This window comes from Meriones unguiculatus, chromosome 1 (assembly GCF_030254825.1).
Source record: "Meriones unguiculatus strain TT.TT164.6M chromosome 1, Bangor_MerUng_6.1, whole genome shotgun sequence".
Classification (NCBI taxonomy): Eukaryota; Metazoa; Chordata; class Mammalia; order Rodentia; family Muridae; genus Meriones; species Meriones unguiculatus.
Genome location: NC_083349.1, coordinates 55,849,236 through 55,866,370, shown reverse-complemented (window position 1 = coordinate 55,866,370; position 17,135 = coordinate 55,849,236). Strand labels below are relative to the sequence as shown.

The window sequence follows — 17,135 nt, the reverse complement described above, 5'->3', positions numbered from 1 at the left end:
GCCACCTTCCGGCACTCTGTCCCCTCTAAGAACCTGCCCGGCTGTCTAGTCTTGGCCATGCTAGGTGCTCATCCGAAACAGAGCACTTCCTGCTGAGCCCACCCAGAATCCTAGTGCTGGAAGCTGGGCCCATGTGGGAACAGAACTGAGCTCAAATCTGAAACTGGAGCCAAAGGTCTGATTTCTCACTAATATCCTCCAGAGGCTGCACACAACCTCCCTCAGGACTTCCGTGAGATTCATTCTTTTTTTCATTTGTGGAACAGTTGTGTAGGTCAGAGCCAGGCGCCATGCTAGGGAGGATGTGTGCGTGGAAGGGGTGTCAAACTAGGGCATGCTGTACCAAAATGTGGGACTCCTCAGGATCTCTGCACACCGGCTTCTCTCCCAGCCCTGGATCTCCATTTGCCATGGCCGCTCTTCCTTCTCTGCCCTCGTTCAACCTCTCAGTTCCTGTGACCTCATGCCTTGCCATCTTCAGGAATCCACGTGGCCATGTCCCACAATGCAGCTAGCTTTCCTTTCTTCGCTGGGGCCACCTGTTCCTGCCCTGACAGAGCTTTGCCATTTATCACCCCTTTGCACATGTCATTCTTTGGCCAGCAGGCTTTTAGCTGTGCCACCTGCCCGGCCTCTGCTTATTTTATATTCTAATGCCTAAGTGCCACCCTTTGATGCCTGCATGGGAGCTAAGGAGCCACGCCTTAGCAAGTGTGGCTGCTGAAGGCATCAGTGTGGAAGGAGGTCTCCCTCTGCCTGGCCGGGGACAGAGAGAGGGAGTGTTACTGTGGATGGAAAAGAACAGGCAGGGTGAGGTGTTCTGCTGGGCACGCTCTGGGAGGGAGGAGGCTGGGCAGGAGCATGCCCCAGCAACACTCACATTGTGGGCCTTCCTGCTTTGTAGCTACTTCCTGCTTTGAGAGCCCCAGGAAAAATGCAGTTTAGGAGCTTTGATCTCTGCACACAGCACCACAGCAGAGCTTTGCACACCTCCTCTAACTCCACCTTCGGTGAGAGCATGCCACCTGCTAAGTCCTGTTACAAAGTTTGTCTTTAGGGCTGGTGAAAGGGCTCAGTGGATAAAAAGGCTTGCTGTGAACCCTGACAACCTGAGTTCAAGTCCCGGAGTCCCATAAAGATGGGAGCAGGGAAACTGATTCCATAAAGCTGTCCTCTGACCTTCACGCGCATGCCATAGCGTGTGCATGCCTCCCCATCATATACACATGGGCAACAACAATAAGTAAAACAAACCTGAGCATTTTTAGAATCAGTCTCTTTAAAGTCTTTAAAATCAGTCTCTTTTTTTATACTTTTTCTACATTTCACATGTACTACCTTTAAAATTATATTTGAGGAAGAGAGTGATTGAAAAAAAAAAAAAACCCGATGTTTTTCCTCTGACCTCTACGTACAGGCACCTACCTGTGTGCGCCCATCTCCCATGCACACATTTACACAAACTGCACTTACACCACATCTGCATATCACCATATATACAGACACAGGTTTCTTTTGGCCACTTTATGATGACTTCCTCCCTCTCTCGTCTCATCCTTCTTTTAATTTTTGGAGGCAGGGTCTCTCTTCATAATCTAGGCTGGCCTAGAGCTGATAACATAGCCCCAGGCTAGCCTTGAACTCATGGAGGTCCTTCTTTCCCCGCCTCCTGAGTACTAGGGTTACAGGTATGAGCTCCATACCCAGCTCAAGGTTTCTTCATTTCATTTCTGAGAACATTCTTCTTATTGAAGATCACTCACCTGATCACTCTTCCCCAAATGCCACTTACTTTATAAGGCAGGGTGCCAGAACCGAACAGTACCCCCTGTTGACAGCTTCCTTGAATTGCAGGGGGAAGCTTTAGTGAGGTCAGCCAGCTGGAGAAGAGGGCAAAGGGGATTTTCATGGAAACGCATTGGAGAGTTTTTCTATGACTGCATTCTCAAGTTCTACATCTCACAGAGATTATCCAGCTTGATTTCTTTATTACAACCATGAAAGACATAACAGAAATGATAGAGAGCCTGTGACTCCAGAGTCTTAGGTGTTGGGGACAATCTCTTGTTGCTATTACCAGTGCTTTTCAGAGTTTAGTGTGTATATAATTTACTCACGGGGTCTTTTAAGCATCTAAGTCCTTTCTTACCATGCTAGGATGGCCTCCAAGGTTATGTATTTCTGTCAAGCTCCAAGATGCTGCAAATGTCCCTGGTCCATGGATACAGTCTGGGCCACCAGCAGTTGGCAGCAGAAGAGGTGATGGGCGTGCCTGGAGCCTTTTCTCACAGAAGGCTTCCACTGGTTACACTCTGACTTTTATTTTGGTAGCTGTGCTTTTTATATTTGCAGTTTTCCCTTGGCATCTGTGAGGACTGGTTCCAGGGTTCACCACAGATAATAAAATCCACAGATGCTCAGGTCTCTGTATCAAATGGTGTCATATTTGATGTGTAGCAGTATGCACTTCCTCCCGTGTAACTCCTGACATGATGTAAATGCTTTATAAATAATTGTGTTGTTATTGCTTAGGGCATTATGAGAAGCAAAACAATCTGTACATGTTTAGTATAGACATATTGTTGTTGTTGTTGTTTCAAATAGTTTTTATCCATGGTTGGTTGAATCCAGGTATAGAACCACTGACACAGAGAACTGACTATAGACTTAGAATTCTAAATTTTGTTGAACTAACTATTGCTTTAATGCTTTCATTACAGTTCTTTTCATATAACTGTTTTGGTTTCTCTTAGTTTTACTCTTGACCCGGTTATCATATAAATAATTGAGACTCTTCATATTTGTTTATAATTTGCTTCACAACACCAGAACTGAGCAGTTGTTACTCTATTCTTAGCCCTCTAGGCTAAATCAGTTTCCTCCCAGCGAACATCCCAGGATTCTTGCATTTTACTGCTTTCCTGCTCCAGCTCCTCCTGCTCCTCCTCCTCTTCCCCTGCCTGAATCTCTACCTCCGACTTTAGCTGGCAGGAAGTACAGCCCTAGTCTCTCCCCTGCTCAGTGATTGGCTGTAAACTACTTTATTGACATAGCAGAGGACCGGGAGCAGAGCTTATACAACATTAAGACAAGAGAATCTCAGAGCAAGGTTTGCAACCAGATAGGGGGGTACAGGAATCAACATTTGAGTTATACAATAACCTTATACAAACATGTTTTGTTTGTTTGAATTTAATTTGTGTTGTGTGGAATTCAGTTTAAAGTCAACTTGAGTTTTCCTTAGTTAGCTAAGTCATAACCATCAAAGAGTCTCTTTCCACGAATCCGTGAGATCTCTTTTTTTTTTCAGAGAATTTTCTTATGTAATCTAGAGCCATTCCTTATGACAAGATTGTGGCAGTTTTATTCCATTCACATTTAATTATGTGACTGTTCTCACGTAATTACAGGGGTGAACTGTTAGATTATTCTGTCAATATTTTTTAAATGTGGTTTTTGAAGTATATAAACCTTTATCATTCATGAATATGGTACATTTCTCCTTCAGAGTTACCAAATTTTATAGTTTTTAAATTTTTAAAATGTTTGTGACTGTATTTGTGTGTGTGGTGTGTGTCCCATTGTACACACATGAGGCTCAGAAAGAAGCTTGTGGGAGCCGATTTTTCCCTTCCAGTGTGGGTCTTGAGATTGAGCTCCCGCCAGCTGTGTTATTATCAATACAGTTATTGTTATTGTTGAACCAGTTATTTCAACTTATCTCTTGGATTTTCCAAGAAAGCAGTTGCATTTGATCAAACCTGGTTTTTTGTTTGTTTTCTGAAACACTATTAGATCATCTTCCTATCAAGGAAAGCAGAGTTGGCAAATAAATGGCGAAAGAGTTACCATTCCCGACTTGTGACCTTTGCAGTCATCACTAACTGATCACAGCACTTCTGCTATTTCTCGGGTTATTGATGCCTTCCTCTTCAGTGCCCTGCTCTTCTCTGTGGACACACAGTATTAACCACAGTGGGCTGAAGAGAGGAAACAGAGCCCCTCCCCATGATATGAAGAACACACTGAGCGGGAGTTCGGGTTGCTGAATCTCCACTGAACACACTATATGAACACCAGATGATGCAGGGGTGTGGGCAGGCAGCTTCTTGGACTGTCTTGGGTGGCACACCCATGGGATCAGTGCTGGAGGTCTGGGGGTGGAAGCTGTAGGACAGGAAGGCAGAGCTGGGGAGCCAGACTCCATCACAGGAAGTGTGTGGAGGCCACCAGGAGAGAAGTATGATTGGCTGTGGCAAGGTCTCTCTGGGCCCTGAGGTGGGATGGAAACCACTGTCTGAACACCAGATCTGTCCATTGTGTGATGCTTCCAAGCCAGCCTCGCACCCTCTTGTGGCTGACGTGGGTAAGGTCTGCCCTGGGCTGGGCATTTGTGAAGGGCATGTCCCATCATTGGAAACATCACTGAATGTAACTGGACATTGTACGTCATTACTCATGCTGACATTGCTGAGGCTCTTGAGGTGTGCCAGGACAGATATATCTTGTATTTACTTAATGGGTCCAGGGGCCCGCTCTGCGCCTAACATGTGTTCCTGCCATCTCACCTGCTGCTCACAGCAACCCTAGAAGGGAGTAACATCACTGTTATGTGACGGGTGTCTCACAGGCACTGTTATGTGACAGGGTGTCTCTGGGGTTCTGGCCCATTCTTTGTGGCCCCTGGCTTGGCTTTTCTTAGTGTGGGAAATGGTTTCTGACAGATGAAATGTGTCTGCATAACCCCAGAGCCTGTCTTCAGGGCATTCGGAGTCTTGCAAAGTAGGGGAGGCTGAACAGATCTAGAAGCTGAGGGGGCTGTGAGGTGGAGGGATGGGGCTGGAGTCAGCTCTGCCACTTGCTGGCCATGACCCTGAACACATGACTTCTCTTGCTGAGGCTTGCTTTTCTGGCTTATAAGAGGGTACAGAACCAATATGGGAACATCAGTATGAGAAAGGGGGGAAATGGACACATAGATTGAATCCATTGATAACTGTAAAGTATAAAAACCCTGATCCCCAGCCTCATCTGCCTGAAGCCTGGCAAGCACAGGTACAGTATCTGCTGGGTGAATGGATGACACAGATTAATCCTATAGCAACACAGAAAGGAGTGTGTCAGGAAGGGGTGTGTCCGGGTGGAAGGGGAGTTCACCAGAGGAGTCGTAGCTGGCAGGGGTCTTCAGGATAGAAGGTGAGGGGAAAAGCAGGTGCCAGGGAAACTCAGTGAACATCAGTGTGGCTCTGTGGTTCACAGAGGGTTCACCTTTGCCCAGCCCTGTGCTTGCTGTCAGCAAACCTCATCCTGATTATTTTCTCACACAACTCTGAAATCCAGTTACAGCTGTATCCCCAGGTGAGAAAGCCAAAGCCGAAACGGGTCAAGTGATTTGCCAGACAGCACCAAAAGGGTTCACCTGGTGGAAAAGAAGGGCTTACCTCATCATCAGAGTGCAAAGAGGGAGGGAGGAGGGGTCTGGGCCCGTGCTCCCTCTCTCACGGCCTGTCTAGGTGCACACCTTTGATACACAGGCCTGTGGGGACATGTCTCCAAAGCAGAATTACACTGCGTCCTGATAAGCTCGAGAGCCAGGTGCTGGGCCTGACTGTCTAGAAACGTTGCTTGCGCTTAGGGAAGGAACATGAGTAGCATTTGTTCACAGGGGAGGGTAGTAGATACCATGAGTGATAGCGTAAGTGATGGCATTGTGCTTTTTCATCTATATCCTGGGGACAGAAAAAGAAACAGCTGTCTGTTTTATTGCCCATAGCTTCCTGGAGCCAGGGTGAGATGGGGTGTTGAAAGGCCAAGGTCTGGGTTCCCGTGGTGCTTGGCCCAGATACTATGGCTTTAATACAGCGATCCCTGAGAGTCCGGGAGAGATTTGATTGGCAGGCCTGTCTTTCCTAGGATTCGCTCCCTGAGTCTGATGACTTCTGGAGGGTTAATCAGCAAATCCCTTCTTCTGACCTGCAGCCTTAGTTGACCCACTGTGCTTTCTTTTGCTAGCTGTCTTCTGGGGAGATATTGCCCTGGATGAGGATGACCTGAAGTTATTTCACATTGACAAGCCTGAAGACGGGACCAAGCCATCCATAGAGAAAGGGGGACACGACACTGGCAAGTATTGGCTCCCTGAACTGCTTGGGGATCAGTGGGTGCTGGAGGGCTTGACTAGGGATTTCTGCCCTTTAGGTCCTGTGTGGAAAACCTGGAGGATGCCACCTCCTCTGATGGAGGAGTAGATCTAGGACCTTAATTTCTCTCTCTCTCTGTGTGTGTGTGTGTGTGTGTGTGTGTGTCTGTGTGTGTAGCACATACTTGTTCACACTTATGGATGTGTGTGTAGGCCAGAAGTCAATGTCAGGTGTCCTCCTAGCTCCTTCTCTAGAGAAATGGTCTCTCACGGAACCTGGGACTCCTCAGTTTGGCTGGGCCGGCTGGCCAATGAGCTTCAGGGTTCCGCTTCTTCCTGGACCTTGTCTGCAGTGCTGTGTATAGAGATGTGTGCTACCACACCTACACTGAATGTGAATGCGGAGCCTTCAAAGTCTGGTCCTCACGATGTCTGTCCTAGCCCAACTTAACTGATCCCTCTAAGAAAATCTGCAATTGCCTCTATTGGAGGGTTCATCCTAGAGCCTAGTGTTGGTTCTCATGACTCTAGCTTGAGGTTTTTGTTTGTCCCAGACTGGAAAGAATTGCTAAATGGGCTGGATTTAAATGATGCCTGACAACACTGTCAATGGTAATGACTAGTCTAAAATGAGATGTGTGCCCATGGGGAATTGTGCGTTTGTTTGATTGACAACCAGGCAAGTCCTTATGTTGTCTGGGGCAGGAGACCCACCCAGTCTTCACTCTGGTTATTTTCTCTCTTCTCTCTTCCCTGGCTGCCAGCCTTGAGATGAAGAGTATGAGGCTGGTCCCCTGGGTGCTCCTCACCTCCCTGTACACTGGCCCCAGTGGCTTTAGCTGTGAACCTCTCGCTCCTTAGAAGCAGTGCAGGGGACTGAGTGTGAGATTGGGTGTCCTCATGTGGCAGGTGGTAACTTGTCGATTTGATGACTGAGGCTCACCGCAGCCTACTCTCTGTAAACCTTTTCCTCACACATCCTTCTTTCTGTTGAACTATTGAAGCCTCACCCTGGGTCAAGTTCAATGCTGGCGAGAGAAAAAGAATACAGTCCAACCCTTGCCTTCACCGTGTCTCTCACACCAGGCAGATGGGTGGAGACCAGAATTTTCATACCAGTAAAATAGGGGTGAAACTAGGGCTCGTTTCATAGAGGTTTTGAGGTTGATGCTAAATCTAATAGGATAGCTCAGTACCTGGGATGTAAGATCTCAAGAAACAGAAGATATTTACCGGCGAGTGTGTGATAAATTGAGAAACGTGAATGGAGGTCTTCGGGCACCACATAAATGACACCCTCGTCTTGTGTTATGAAAGAGAGAATTAGGAGCGAGAATGGGAGAAAAGACTTCAGGTAGAGCGGAAGACAGGTGAGTGGTTAGGAAGCATGGTGGGGGGGTCTATATGAAACAGAGGTAAGGTGTGGCCCCTGGAGGATGGCCCTTTGGGTAGATTTCAGTAGGGTCTGCATCTGGAGAGAATGGCTCGGGCAGGTAGCAAGCAAGTCTTTTACTGTCTGCTCCAGTGAGCTTGGGCTTTACCTGTGGCCAACAGGAGCCCTTCCCCAAGGGTCTCAAGAAGACAATGGCTTGCTCATCATGGACTTGGCCATTCCTTAGGGGAGAGGTCCAACCCTTTACTCCCCATAGCCCCTCAGTTGCTCTGAGGGTGCCATGTCCTGGCTGAGGATGTTAACAACTGGTCACATTGATTGCAGTGGTAATGGCATGGGTGTGTCCATGATGACATACTTGGTGATATCAGGAATATTCCCAGAACCAGAGAAGGGAGGATGAGATGTGTCTAGTCAGAGGCTCCAAGGCATATGAGGAAAATGAGCAGCTAGTGGGACTGACTACAAAGCTCGCCACAGGGGTTGTCGGATGAAGGACCAATGCTGTCAATATGTAATGGAGACATTGTTAGTGGCTAGGGACTGCAAGGAAGCATTAGGCACACCACACTTCCTCTGCAGTGTCTGAGTCTGTGAGCAGTATCGGACTTCATGTGGCCTCCTCTGTGTAGTTGGGAGAGGTGACTAGTATATCTGCAGCAGAACAAGCCATCTCTTCACGGTTTACCACAGTGTTCATTCACCCTCTTCCTCAGACCTTCCCAGAGGTCTAGGTAGGGAAGGTGACCCATAAAGTCTGTGCTTAGAGTGGTTCTCCTCCTCCTTCTCCCCCTTTTCCTCCTCCTCCTTCTTCTTTTTATTTCTCTGAATCAGGGTTTCTCTGTGTAGCTTTGGCTGTCCTGGACTCATTTTGTAGACAAAGCTGGCCTTGAACTCACAGAGATCCACCTGCCTCTGCCTGCCCGAGTGCTGGGATTAAAGGTGTGTGCCACCACCCTGAAGATTCCTATATGTCCCTCATAGTAAGTGCTCATCCCAAAGCTGGATGCCCTGCTTTGCCTGTGAAGTCTGGACCTTGCAGTGAGTGGTGTTCTGTCATTTTGTATAACCTTCACTACTGCAAAACTTACTCACATTGTTGACAATGTGAGTAAGTCCCCTTTCAGCATTGTGAACTGCTCTGCTACTGGGATGGGCCCTAGCTTAGTCTATCATCTTCTGTGGACAGACATTGGGCAGTTCAAGGTTTCCTGCTGTAATAAATTTGATGCTGGCAGAACCTGTCGCCTTAAGCACCTAATGCCCCTGGACAGCTGCCCTGGCTGAAATGGCAGCATCCTTGGTTTGAGTTGATTCTATCAAATCATTTTCTAAAGTGGTTGTGACAATTCACACTCCAGGTGGAAACACGCTTACTTAGAAAGCAGAGATGGTACCCATGAAGATCCTTCTATCAGTTTTACATCTTGGACATTAAGACCTGCTCCTTAATGTGGGTCTTCTGTCACCCTCTGGCTCAAAAACAGGTCCCAGTGCCATCAGCTCTCTTTCTGCTGCTCTTAGGGCACTTCCCACGGCATACCATGGGAGCTCAGAGATAGCAGATGTGAGGGAAAGGCTCAGAGAGGCTAGGCAATGGCCAGACACTGTGCCATGTACAGCTGCTAGAAAGTCCCCTTCAGGAAAAGTCACCAGAGGATGCCGTGGTGAAGGGAAGACCCGTGGTTCACCTTTCTCAGAACACTTGCTCAGGATGGATGTAGGACTGGACTGTCTGTCCTCTCTGTTCTTATCCTGTGAGCAGATGGAGGATAGATCCTATATTATCACATTCAGCTTTGGACTCTCCAGAGGCAGGCCAGCATCTTGGACCTAGGTTCTGACCAGCTTTGATGGGAACAAGAAGACAGCAGTAGTGGAAATTGCAGACCCTGGGCTTCTTCAGGTCAGGCATGCCAACGGGGCTTTGGCCTCAGAAGGATGCTATGAGCACTGATCAGGGCCACAGGATTTGGGCTTGCACTACCTGGGCTGAATCCCAGAGGCAAGCCTCAGTTTCTTCATCCACCAAATGAGAATAGAAATAATTCTTGCCTCAGAGTGAGATCATGAGGACACAGGATATATCTGGCACCTGACAAATGTTCAATAAATATCAGTTCTTAATATTTGCAGAGAGAAGACTGATGTCAGAAAGGATTGCAATTAAAGTGAAGACTGGGGGAATTTGCCACATATGGAAAGGTTCAGGGGGTGGGGGTGGACATCAAAGCTCTGAATTGCCCCAGTGCTGTTGCCTCGTTTCTTGGCTTAGTGCAGGCTTTCTTCTAAGGTGTATTTTCACAGCAAGGTAATTTTTATTCCAATTGCTTTTCTCCGAGGGTCGATTGCATTTTGTAACCATGCAGAATAGTTATTTTATTTTCAGGTTGGGAATATTCTTTTTATTGATTTTACTGATTAAACTAATACTGCTTGATTGTCTTTTAAGTGCAAAGGCTCGTAAGTGGAAAAGGAAAATCCTGTTATGCCAGCCCTGGGGATCACTGACACTATTTGCTGGATTCCTTTAAAATCTTGATGTGCCATGGCCTTGTGTACAACCACACACACACACACACACACACACACTTTTTAAACATAAAGATTTTACTGGAATGTACTGATATAGCCACACCACATCTAAGCCCTTAGGTAATGGATGTGAAGACTGTTTCCCTATTAGTGTAATTTTCCAATGAGGATGATGTTTCAGGGAAGAAGTTTGTACAGAGATCTTTAAACACTTTGTGGGTTAAAAATAAATAAATTAACAAGGAGCCACACCGTAACCCACTCTTTCTAGGTTGGGATGTTGGAAAGGGTGCATTCTTCATCATAGCTCACCTGGTTTCTCAGCTGTGACAAGAGCAGGTTCCTTTCTTGGGGGCTGAGACGGGAGCTCCAGCAACAGAGGGCTGAGGTCTCTGCATGGGACAATGGGGACAGGGCTGTCACCACAGAGCAGCCCACAGGCGGCTTTCCCTGTGAAGCTGGGACTGCTCTCCAGGCTACAGATCACAGGGATGCCAGTTGCCTCTGAGGTGGGCCAGCCAGCCCCTTTGCCTAGAGGTGCCCTGGAGTTGCTCACATTCTGAGTCCCCTCAGTGGCAGCATCCCAACCAGAGCCTACTTGTCCCAACTCCCGGCTTGCTGCATCCTTCCCTGACCGTCCCAGTGCCATTTTTCCATCAAGAAGGAATGAAAAACAGTTTGGAGAGGAGTCTAGAATAATGGGAAGCCATGCTGGCCTTCTGGCCTTCCTGGCCACTGTACTGTATTGTACCATGTGGAACAGAGTTCCCCATATTCATGGCTACTAGAACTGCAGAAAGTGACCCATAGACTAGGGACTCTGCAGATCTAGTTCGTTAAGGATCTTGACATAAGATCCTCCTTGGTTTAGAGTGGGCCCCTAAATCCAGTGACCAAAGTCTTTACAAGAGGAAGAGAAGACACAGGACACAGAGAGGAAGGGCATGCCGGGATGCAGGCGGACACGGGAAGGGTGCTGCTGCAGGCCGAACTCAATTGTGCCCCCTGCACCCCTTCAGATGTCCGCATTGCTTATCTGAAAACTTCCTTAGCCTGGCTCCCAATTCACAGTCTACGGAGACAGGCGCCCTTCCCCTTCTGTCCTCTGTCCAACTCAATGACATCGTGTCTGTCCACACCCTGAGCTTCCTTCCGTCCAGCCTTCTGTTCCAGCAACTCACTCTTCTGTAAGTCCCCATTCTACAGACAAAGAAATGAAGACCAGGGAACGAGTGGTGACTCATGCTCGGCTCTGCAACTGGGTGTCTTTGTGACACCTCTTTACACAGCACAGCTGCCAGCTGCAAGCGGCCACCTGGTCGACAGTGCTATAGCAATGGCCCCATTTGGGTGTGTAGGGGAAAGAGCCCTAGCTTCTCCATTTTTGGATGGGCTCATTCCCCAGTCCCGGGAGCTAGCTGACCTGCGGATGTGGCAGTGGCATTTGGATGTGCGTGGGGCCAGGAGGCAAGAGTGTGTCCTTCAGGGAGAGTCCCTCTGTGTGCTTTTGATTTGCTGTGAGAAGAATGGAGTTCTGGGCCTAGCTGCTCTGTGAATGGAGCTCTTGAATTAACATTTCCAAGTTTCCTAAAGCTGCTAATCGGATTAGCTGTGTAGTGAAGGAAGTACTTAGCAGGACACACACACACACACACACACACACACACACACAGGCACACACATTTTCCAGCCCTTTTGCAACTCTTCCGTATGCCTGGCAGGACCTGGCAGCCCTGTTTCTGAGTCTGAGGCACTGAGCAGAAGCCTGTGTGGTCAAGGTGCTGCATTTTTTGTTTGTTCCCTTCTTCCCTGAAGGGCTGAGGAAGCTTTGGACATTCCTATCTTTGCAAATATATCTTGAGAGCAAGTCCTATCTTGTGGTGATCTCTGTTGGGATAATGGATCTGAGTTCTTGATCTCTATAATGAGAATTCTGAAGGGGGAAGTGATTTAATTACTTATTGGCGCTGATGGAAACCGATGTTTCCTGCCGTGTCCATTCTGAGCCACTGGGCTGTGTCCATCCCATTGAAGAGGCCAGCGTCGCTGTAACTTACTTCCTTAGCTCCTGCCATCTGTGCAGAGCGTCTGCAGAGCCCCAGCAGTTTGGCTTCTGGGTTCAAAGTAAATAAATGAGCAGAAGCGAGTCTAAGACATAACAGCTTGTGTCCTCTCTCTGGGTGTCATCTTTGAGTCATAAAGTCTTTGCCCACAGTCTCTTTGGCTTCTAGATAGGTACTTCTAATCCTGACCACAACTTGGCGTAGCAGAGAGCACCCTTATCTAATCTCCGTGTTGTCATCGTAATGGAGGGGCTGATGGAACCACATTCTCGTTCATTTCAAGCTGACTTACTCTGGTGTTTCAGACTACAGGAGAGATGTGACCAAAGTCTTAAACATCAGAGAGCTCACTTAAACACCAAGACTGCTGTGTACCCCTGAGGCAAGTAGGTGTCTGAATCAAACACTCTGTTTGTATATTTGTGTGTGTGTATTTCCATGTGTGTCTTTTTCCTCAGAGACCTATTCACTGATGATCATCAGATTGCTCCCAAAATCAAAATGTCAAGTGCAACATACTTGAAGAGTAAAAGGCGCCAAGCCTGTTTCTGGGCTCTGTCTTCAAGGATGGAAGATGTGAAAACAGACTCGGCATGTCTGTGCTCCCCAGCACATTTTTAGCCTCAGGATTCTTGAGGGAATTGGTGGAAGGAGTGATTTTAAGCAAGCCCATAGACAGACCGTGAGTTCTGAGTATCCACACCTATTGTGAGACATACTCCAGCCTGTTTAGACATGACATGACCGATTCTCTTCATCGGGGTAGGAGTGTTGCCAGATAAGTGTCCAGGTGGCAGGAGGGTAAGCGAGTGACTCCTATGGTGTTCTGTGGAGGATCTGTACCCTAAGTCTATCAATGCTGGGCTGACTTCCTGCCAGGGCAGCACCCTGGATTCAGGTCTGTCTGCTCACACACTAGCTACCGCCAAGTGCCATCCTAGAGACCTGGTAGTTGGAGATCTGTGCTGCTGGTGCCTCTGGCTTGGGAAGCTGCAGAAGGTCAGACAACTTAGGGAGATTTCCTCATCCACATCTCTCTCACTGGATCCCTAGGAGCTGGGTGGGGATGGCCTGAAAAACAGGCTTGGCGCCTTTTATTCTTGAAGTATGTTATACTTGACATTTTGATTTTGGGGGCAGTCTGATGAACATCAATGAGTAGATCTCTGAGGAAAAAAACACACAGAAACACACATACATACAGATATACAAATACACACACACACACACACACACACACACACACACGTGTGCTTGGAATTTCAAGAAGGTTAAGCACTTCTGATCTTTAAGTTGTAAGCTCTGGCCGTACCGTCCCTCTCCAGGTACTTCCACATCCTTAAAGATGTTCACTTGAGCCTCTGACCTTGTGGGTCTGTGCTGTGGAGGGATGTGCATGAGAGCTGAGCAGGCTCAAGGGTGCATCTCTGGCTATGCATCGAGTAGCTGTGGATGTAGGCTAACTTATTTCCTATTTGTAAGATGGGACAGTTTCTGTTTTGTCCTGTCTACTCCTATTCTTCCCTCCTGGGAGAATGGCATAAATGTAGTTAGTGGAAACATTGTCTCAGAGAGTGACACCAATTGCTGAAGTATCACCCTTGGTTGACATTTTCCTAATTTCCTTGTCTTCTAGTCTTTCCAGTCCTTATCTGTGTCCTGGACCCTGGCCTTCCCAGGGATTCCTTGTAGTGCCCTGCCATGACCCAATGAGAATGCTAAAGCCAGAGCTGTAGCAACATGCCTGGGCAGGTTTTTTAGATTCTATCCTAACTAACATGTAGGAAATCTCTGTGTCAGTCCCCAAGAAAACCATGTCTCTTGTTACCTCGAGTCAAACTTTAAGATCATTGCTTCTAGAAATAGCTTCAAGTATTATCTCTAACCTGCCCCCTTGAGCTGCTAAATATTCAGTCCCCCCATCACCATTCTCAGAGAAAATATGAGTCCTGCAGGCATGTGGGAGAACCATTTTCATCCTGCCTGCAATTCTTGCTTGCATTCAGCATCTGCTTGCATTCAGCTTGCAGTTCTCCTTTGTCAGACTCTCAACAGTAGTGATATTTCATTTGGTCTTAACCTTCCTTCCTCAGTGCCCCATCAGGCTGGGTGTAGAAACGATGCCACTTGTGGGCTGTATATTGTATACACTGGTTAGATCAGACCAGGGACTGCATAGTGGCCTTCCTGGCTCACCTCTACCCCCCACGTTCCCCCAGAGGCCACTAGGGTTAGGCTTGTGTACTTCACTGTGTGATGACTAAAAGCCCTCAGAGTAAGTACAAGCTCAGAGGATGGTCTCAGCCTCAGAGTGGAGGCTCGGGGCTGGGCAGTTCCACATTCCCTTGCATGGAGTGCCTGGAAAGAATGTCCATTAGCCACGTGGTCAACAGCTTATCTTACTGGTCCCTTCCTACAGATTCTCAGATGGAAAACATGGTACTCTGGACATCTCTGAGACAGAGAGAGCATCCAGGTTCCTGCCTGCTGCTCTAGCCTTTCCTAGACTGAAGCCATCCAGCTGACCTCCTGTGGTCAGCCTGGCCTCCCAGGAGACTTCTCTTGGAGTTACGTAGCATGGAACTTGATCTTCATGTGCTGTCCTCCACACCCTGCCCTGGCCTCTACCACATAGCCCTGCTGTCTCTCTGATGTCAACCTCCCATCTTTCATTAAAAAAAAATGGTAATCCATACTCAGTACCAAGATTCAGCTATATCCATGCTTTTTCCTCTGAGGAGAGTGAGCTGCAATGACAGTGATTGTTGTCATGATCATGCCATACTGGAGGGGCAGGCGTTGGCGTCAGAAGCATCCCTCACTGTAGTAGCCACCCACCTCCCCAAACACTGCTTTCCAGGCAGGCGGAGGTGTGCGCCCATCCTTGGGCATAAAGGGACCCAGGCAGAAAGCCCCCGGGGGCCTTTAGCAGACTTTGTAGTTCCATGCTGGCAGCTGTAAAGAGCAGGGCCGAGCAGGCGCTAGTCTTTATGGGAAGTGGGGCTTGGGGAGGACATAAGGAAGTACTGGCCTAGGAGAATATGATGGGGACAAGAGTCAAAACTAAAGCAGAACTCCACAAATCAAGATCAGGGAGTGAGGTAAGAGCCAAAACAGGCCAGGGTGAGCTGCTCCTGAGGCTGCTGTTGAGGTCAGGATGCCCCGGAGCCAGAGCCTGGACTCAGCTGGGGCTGGTGGTCAGCAGGCACTGGGACCAAAAATCTCCAGTATTAGAACCAGCAAGGCTTGGCAATGCCTCTATCCATGAAGTCTTTTATTTGGTGAGATGGTTTGAAATGATAAAGAGACGTTTGATAAAGTGCACATCTGCTCTCTGGGAAGGAAGGAAGAATGTAACATACGGATTCTATCATCTATCTCTTCCTCTGGGGCCTCAGTCAAGGCTGACTTACTTGGACAACAGCCAGAGCTCACTGAGAACTTCAAGGGTTGGGGAAAGCAAGCTCACCTTTGTGCTGATATTTATCACCACTGCGTTTGCTGGAACTGGAGCCACAGTGGGTGCTGAGCCAGGCAGGCAGGCATTCTCAGTCTATCAAGGGAGTCGCTGCTCTCCAGGGCCGTGAATCTGGGGGTGTGAGTCAAAACCAGAAGATTAGCTGCAGAAGCTGTGAGAAGCAGTGGGCAATGCCTGCCATTCTAGTCAACATCTCCCCAGGTGTGAGATACAGAGTCCACCGAAGGCAGCTCCGAAGAAAGGGCTTATTCTGAGAAGATGTGGATGGTTGATTGATAACGGATGATGGATACATGAGGGAGGGAGAGATGGCTCGATAAATAAAGTTCCTGCTGTGCATGCACGGGGACCTGAGTTCAGATCCTCAGAACGCACATGGAGTTGGGAGTGGTAGTGTACATCTGTTTACTTCCACTGTGAGACGGGGGAGCTAGCCTAGAATGGTCAGCTGTGAACAACCAAGAGAATTGTCTCCAATAAGGTGGAAGGAGATGACCTACAGCTAACGTTGTCCTCTGACCTCTACATGTGCTGTGACATGTGTCTTCATTCACATGCACACATGCTTCATGTACACATCATCATATGTACACATTATCTGCACATATCATACAGACACATATACAACTGATGCTAAAACTAAGCCTAGGCTGACAATGAGGATGGACAGTCAGATGCAGAAACAAAGCAATATTGGCAAACACTATAGTGCCTCAAACACTGTCCTCTGGTCTTTCTTAATCTGAGTCTACCTTTCCTTTAACTGTGCATGTGCTTTTGTTGTACTGATGGCATTCTTAACTTAAAAAGATTTCTAAACTGAATAAATCAAGTAGCCCTGCTAGAAAGTTATTCTACTGATGTACCCCCCCCCCCCCCAATAAATATGTTCAGGATCAGTGGTCTAGCTAGGAATAACATACATCAGTGATCTAGCTAGGGAAAACAGAACAAAACAACCCACTGTTTTCTCTGACCTAAAAGAATGCTGAGGTAAATCTTTTTGGTAAAAATGAAGTATCACTCCTTAAATATTTGTTTGATTTTGATATAGGGTCTAACTGTGCAGCCAGGTTGACTTCAAACTTGCCATCCCCCTGACTCAGTGCTGGGATTACAGGCCCCGCCTTGCTCCACCTCTCTAGCACTTTCTCAGTTGCCATTTTCTCTCTCTCTTCAGTGTGGCCCCGTGTATCTGAATCTTTCTCTTTGCCTCTCTCCAGTTAGTTGCTCCTTGTGACCAGCGGAAACTGTCCCTTGGCACACACACAGCTGCCAAGCTAGCATGTTCTTCTGGGCATGGTGACAGGTGAAGCAGGCTTTTGACAAAACCGGTGTCACAGCCTTGGAGTTCCCTGGGACAGAGCAGGCTTCGGGGACACCTTAGGACTCTGGATTTCCTTTATCTATGAGATGGATGGTTGGACTCCTGGGAACCAGGAACGAGTCACTTGGGGTCTCTTTGGTAAACCGCTTGAATGCTGTGAGGACTGTCCATGCGGCTCCTGCTGCTCCTGGAGCAGCCTG

The 17,135-nt window shown here is 47.8% G+C and overlaps 1 protein-coding gene across 1 annotated transcript in view; it reads left to right on the top strand.

Annotated features, from left to right (window-relative positions):
• The window catches only part of Tll2 (tolloid like 2), a 106,145-nt gene that overhangs the window by 16,714 nt on the left and 72,296 nt on the right, over nucleotides 1-17,135 (top strand). Inside the window, exon 2 of the mRNA XM_021633070.2 lies at nucleotides 6,013-6,123. Within this exon, the coding sequence (XP_021488745.1) occupies nucleotides 6,013-6,123 (111 nt within the window). The remainder of the gene's footprint in view (nucleotides 1-6,012; nucleotides 6,124-17,135) is intronic.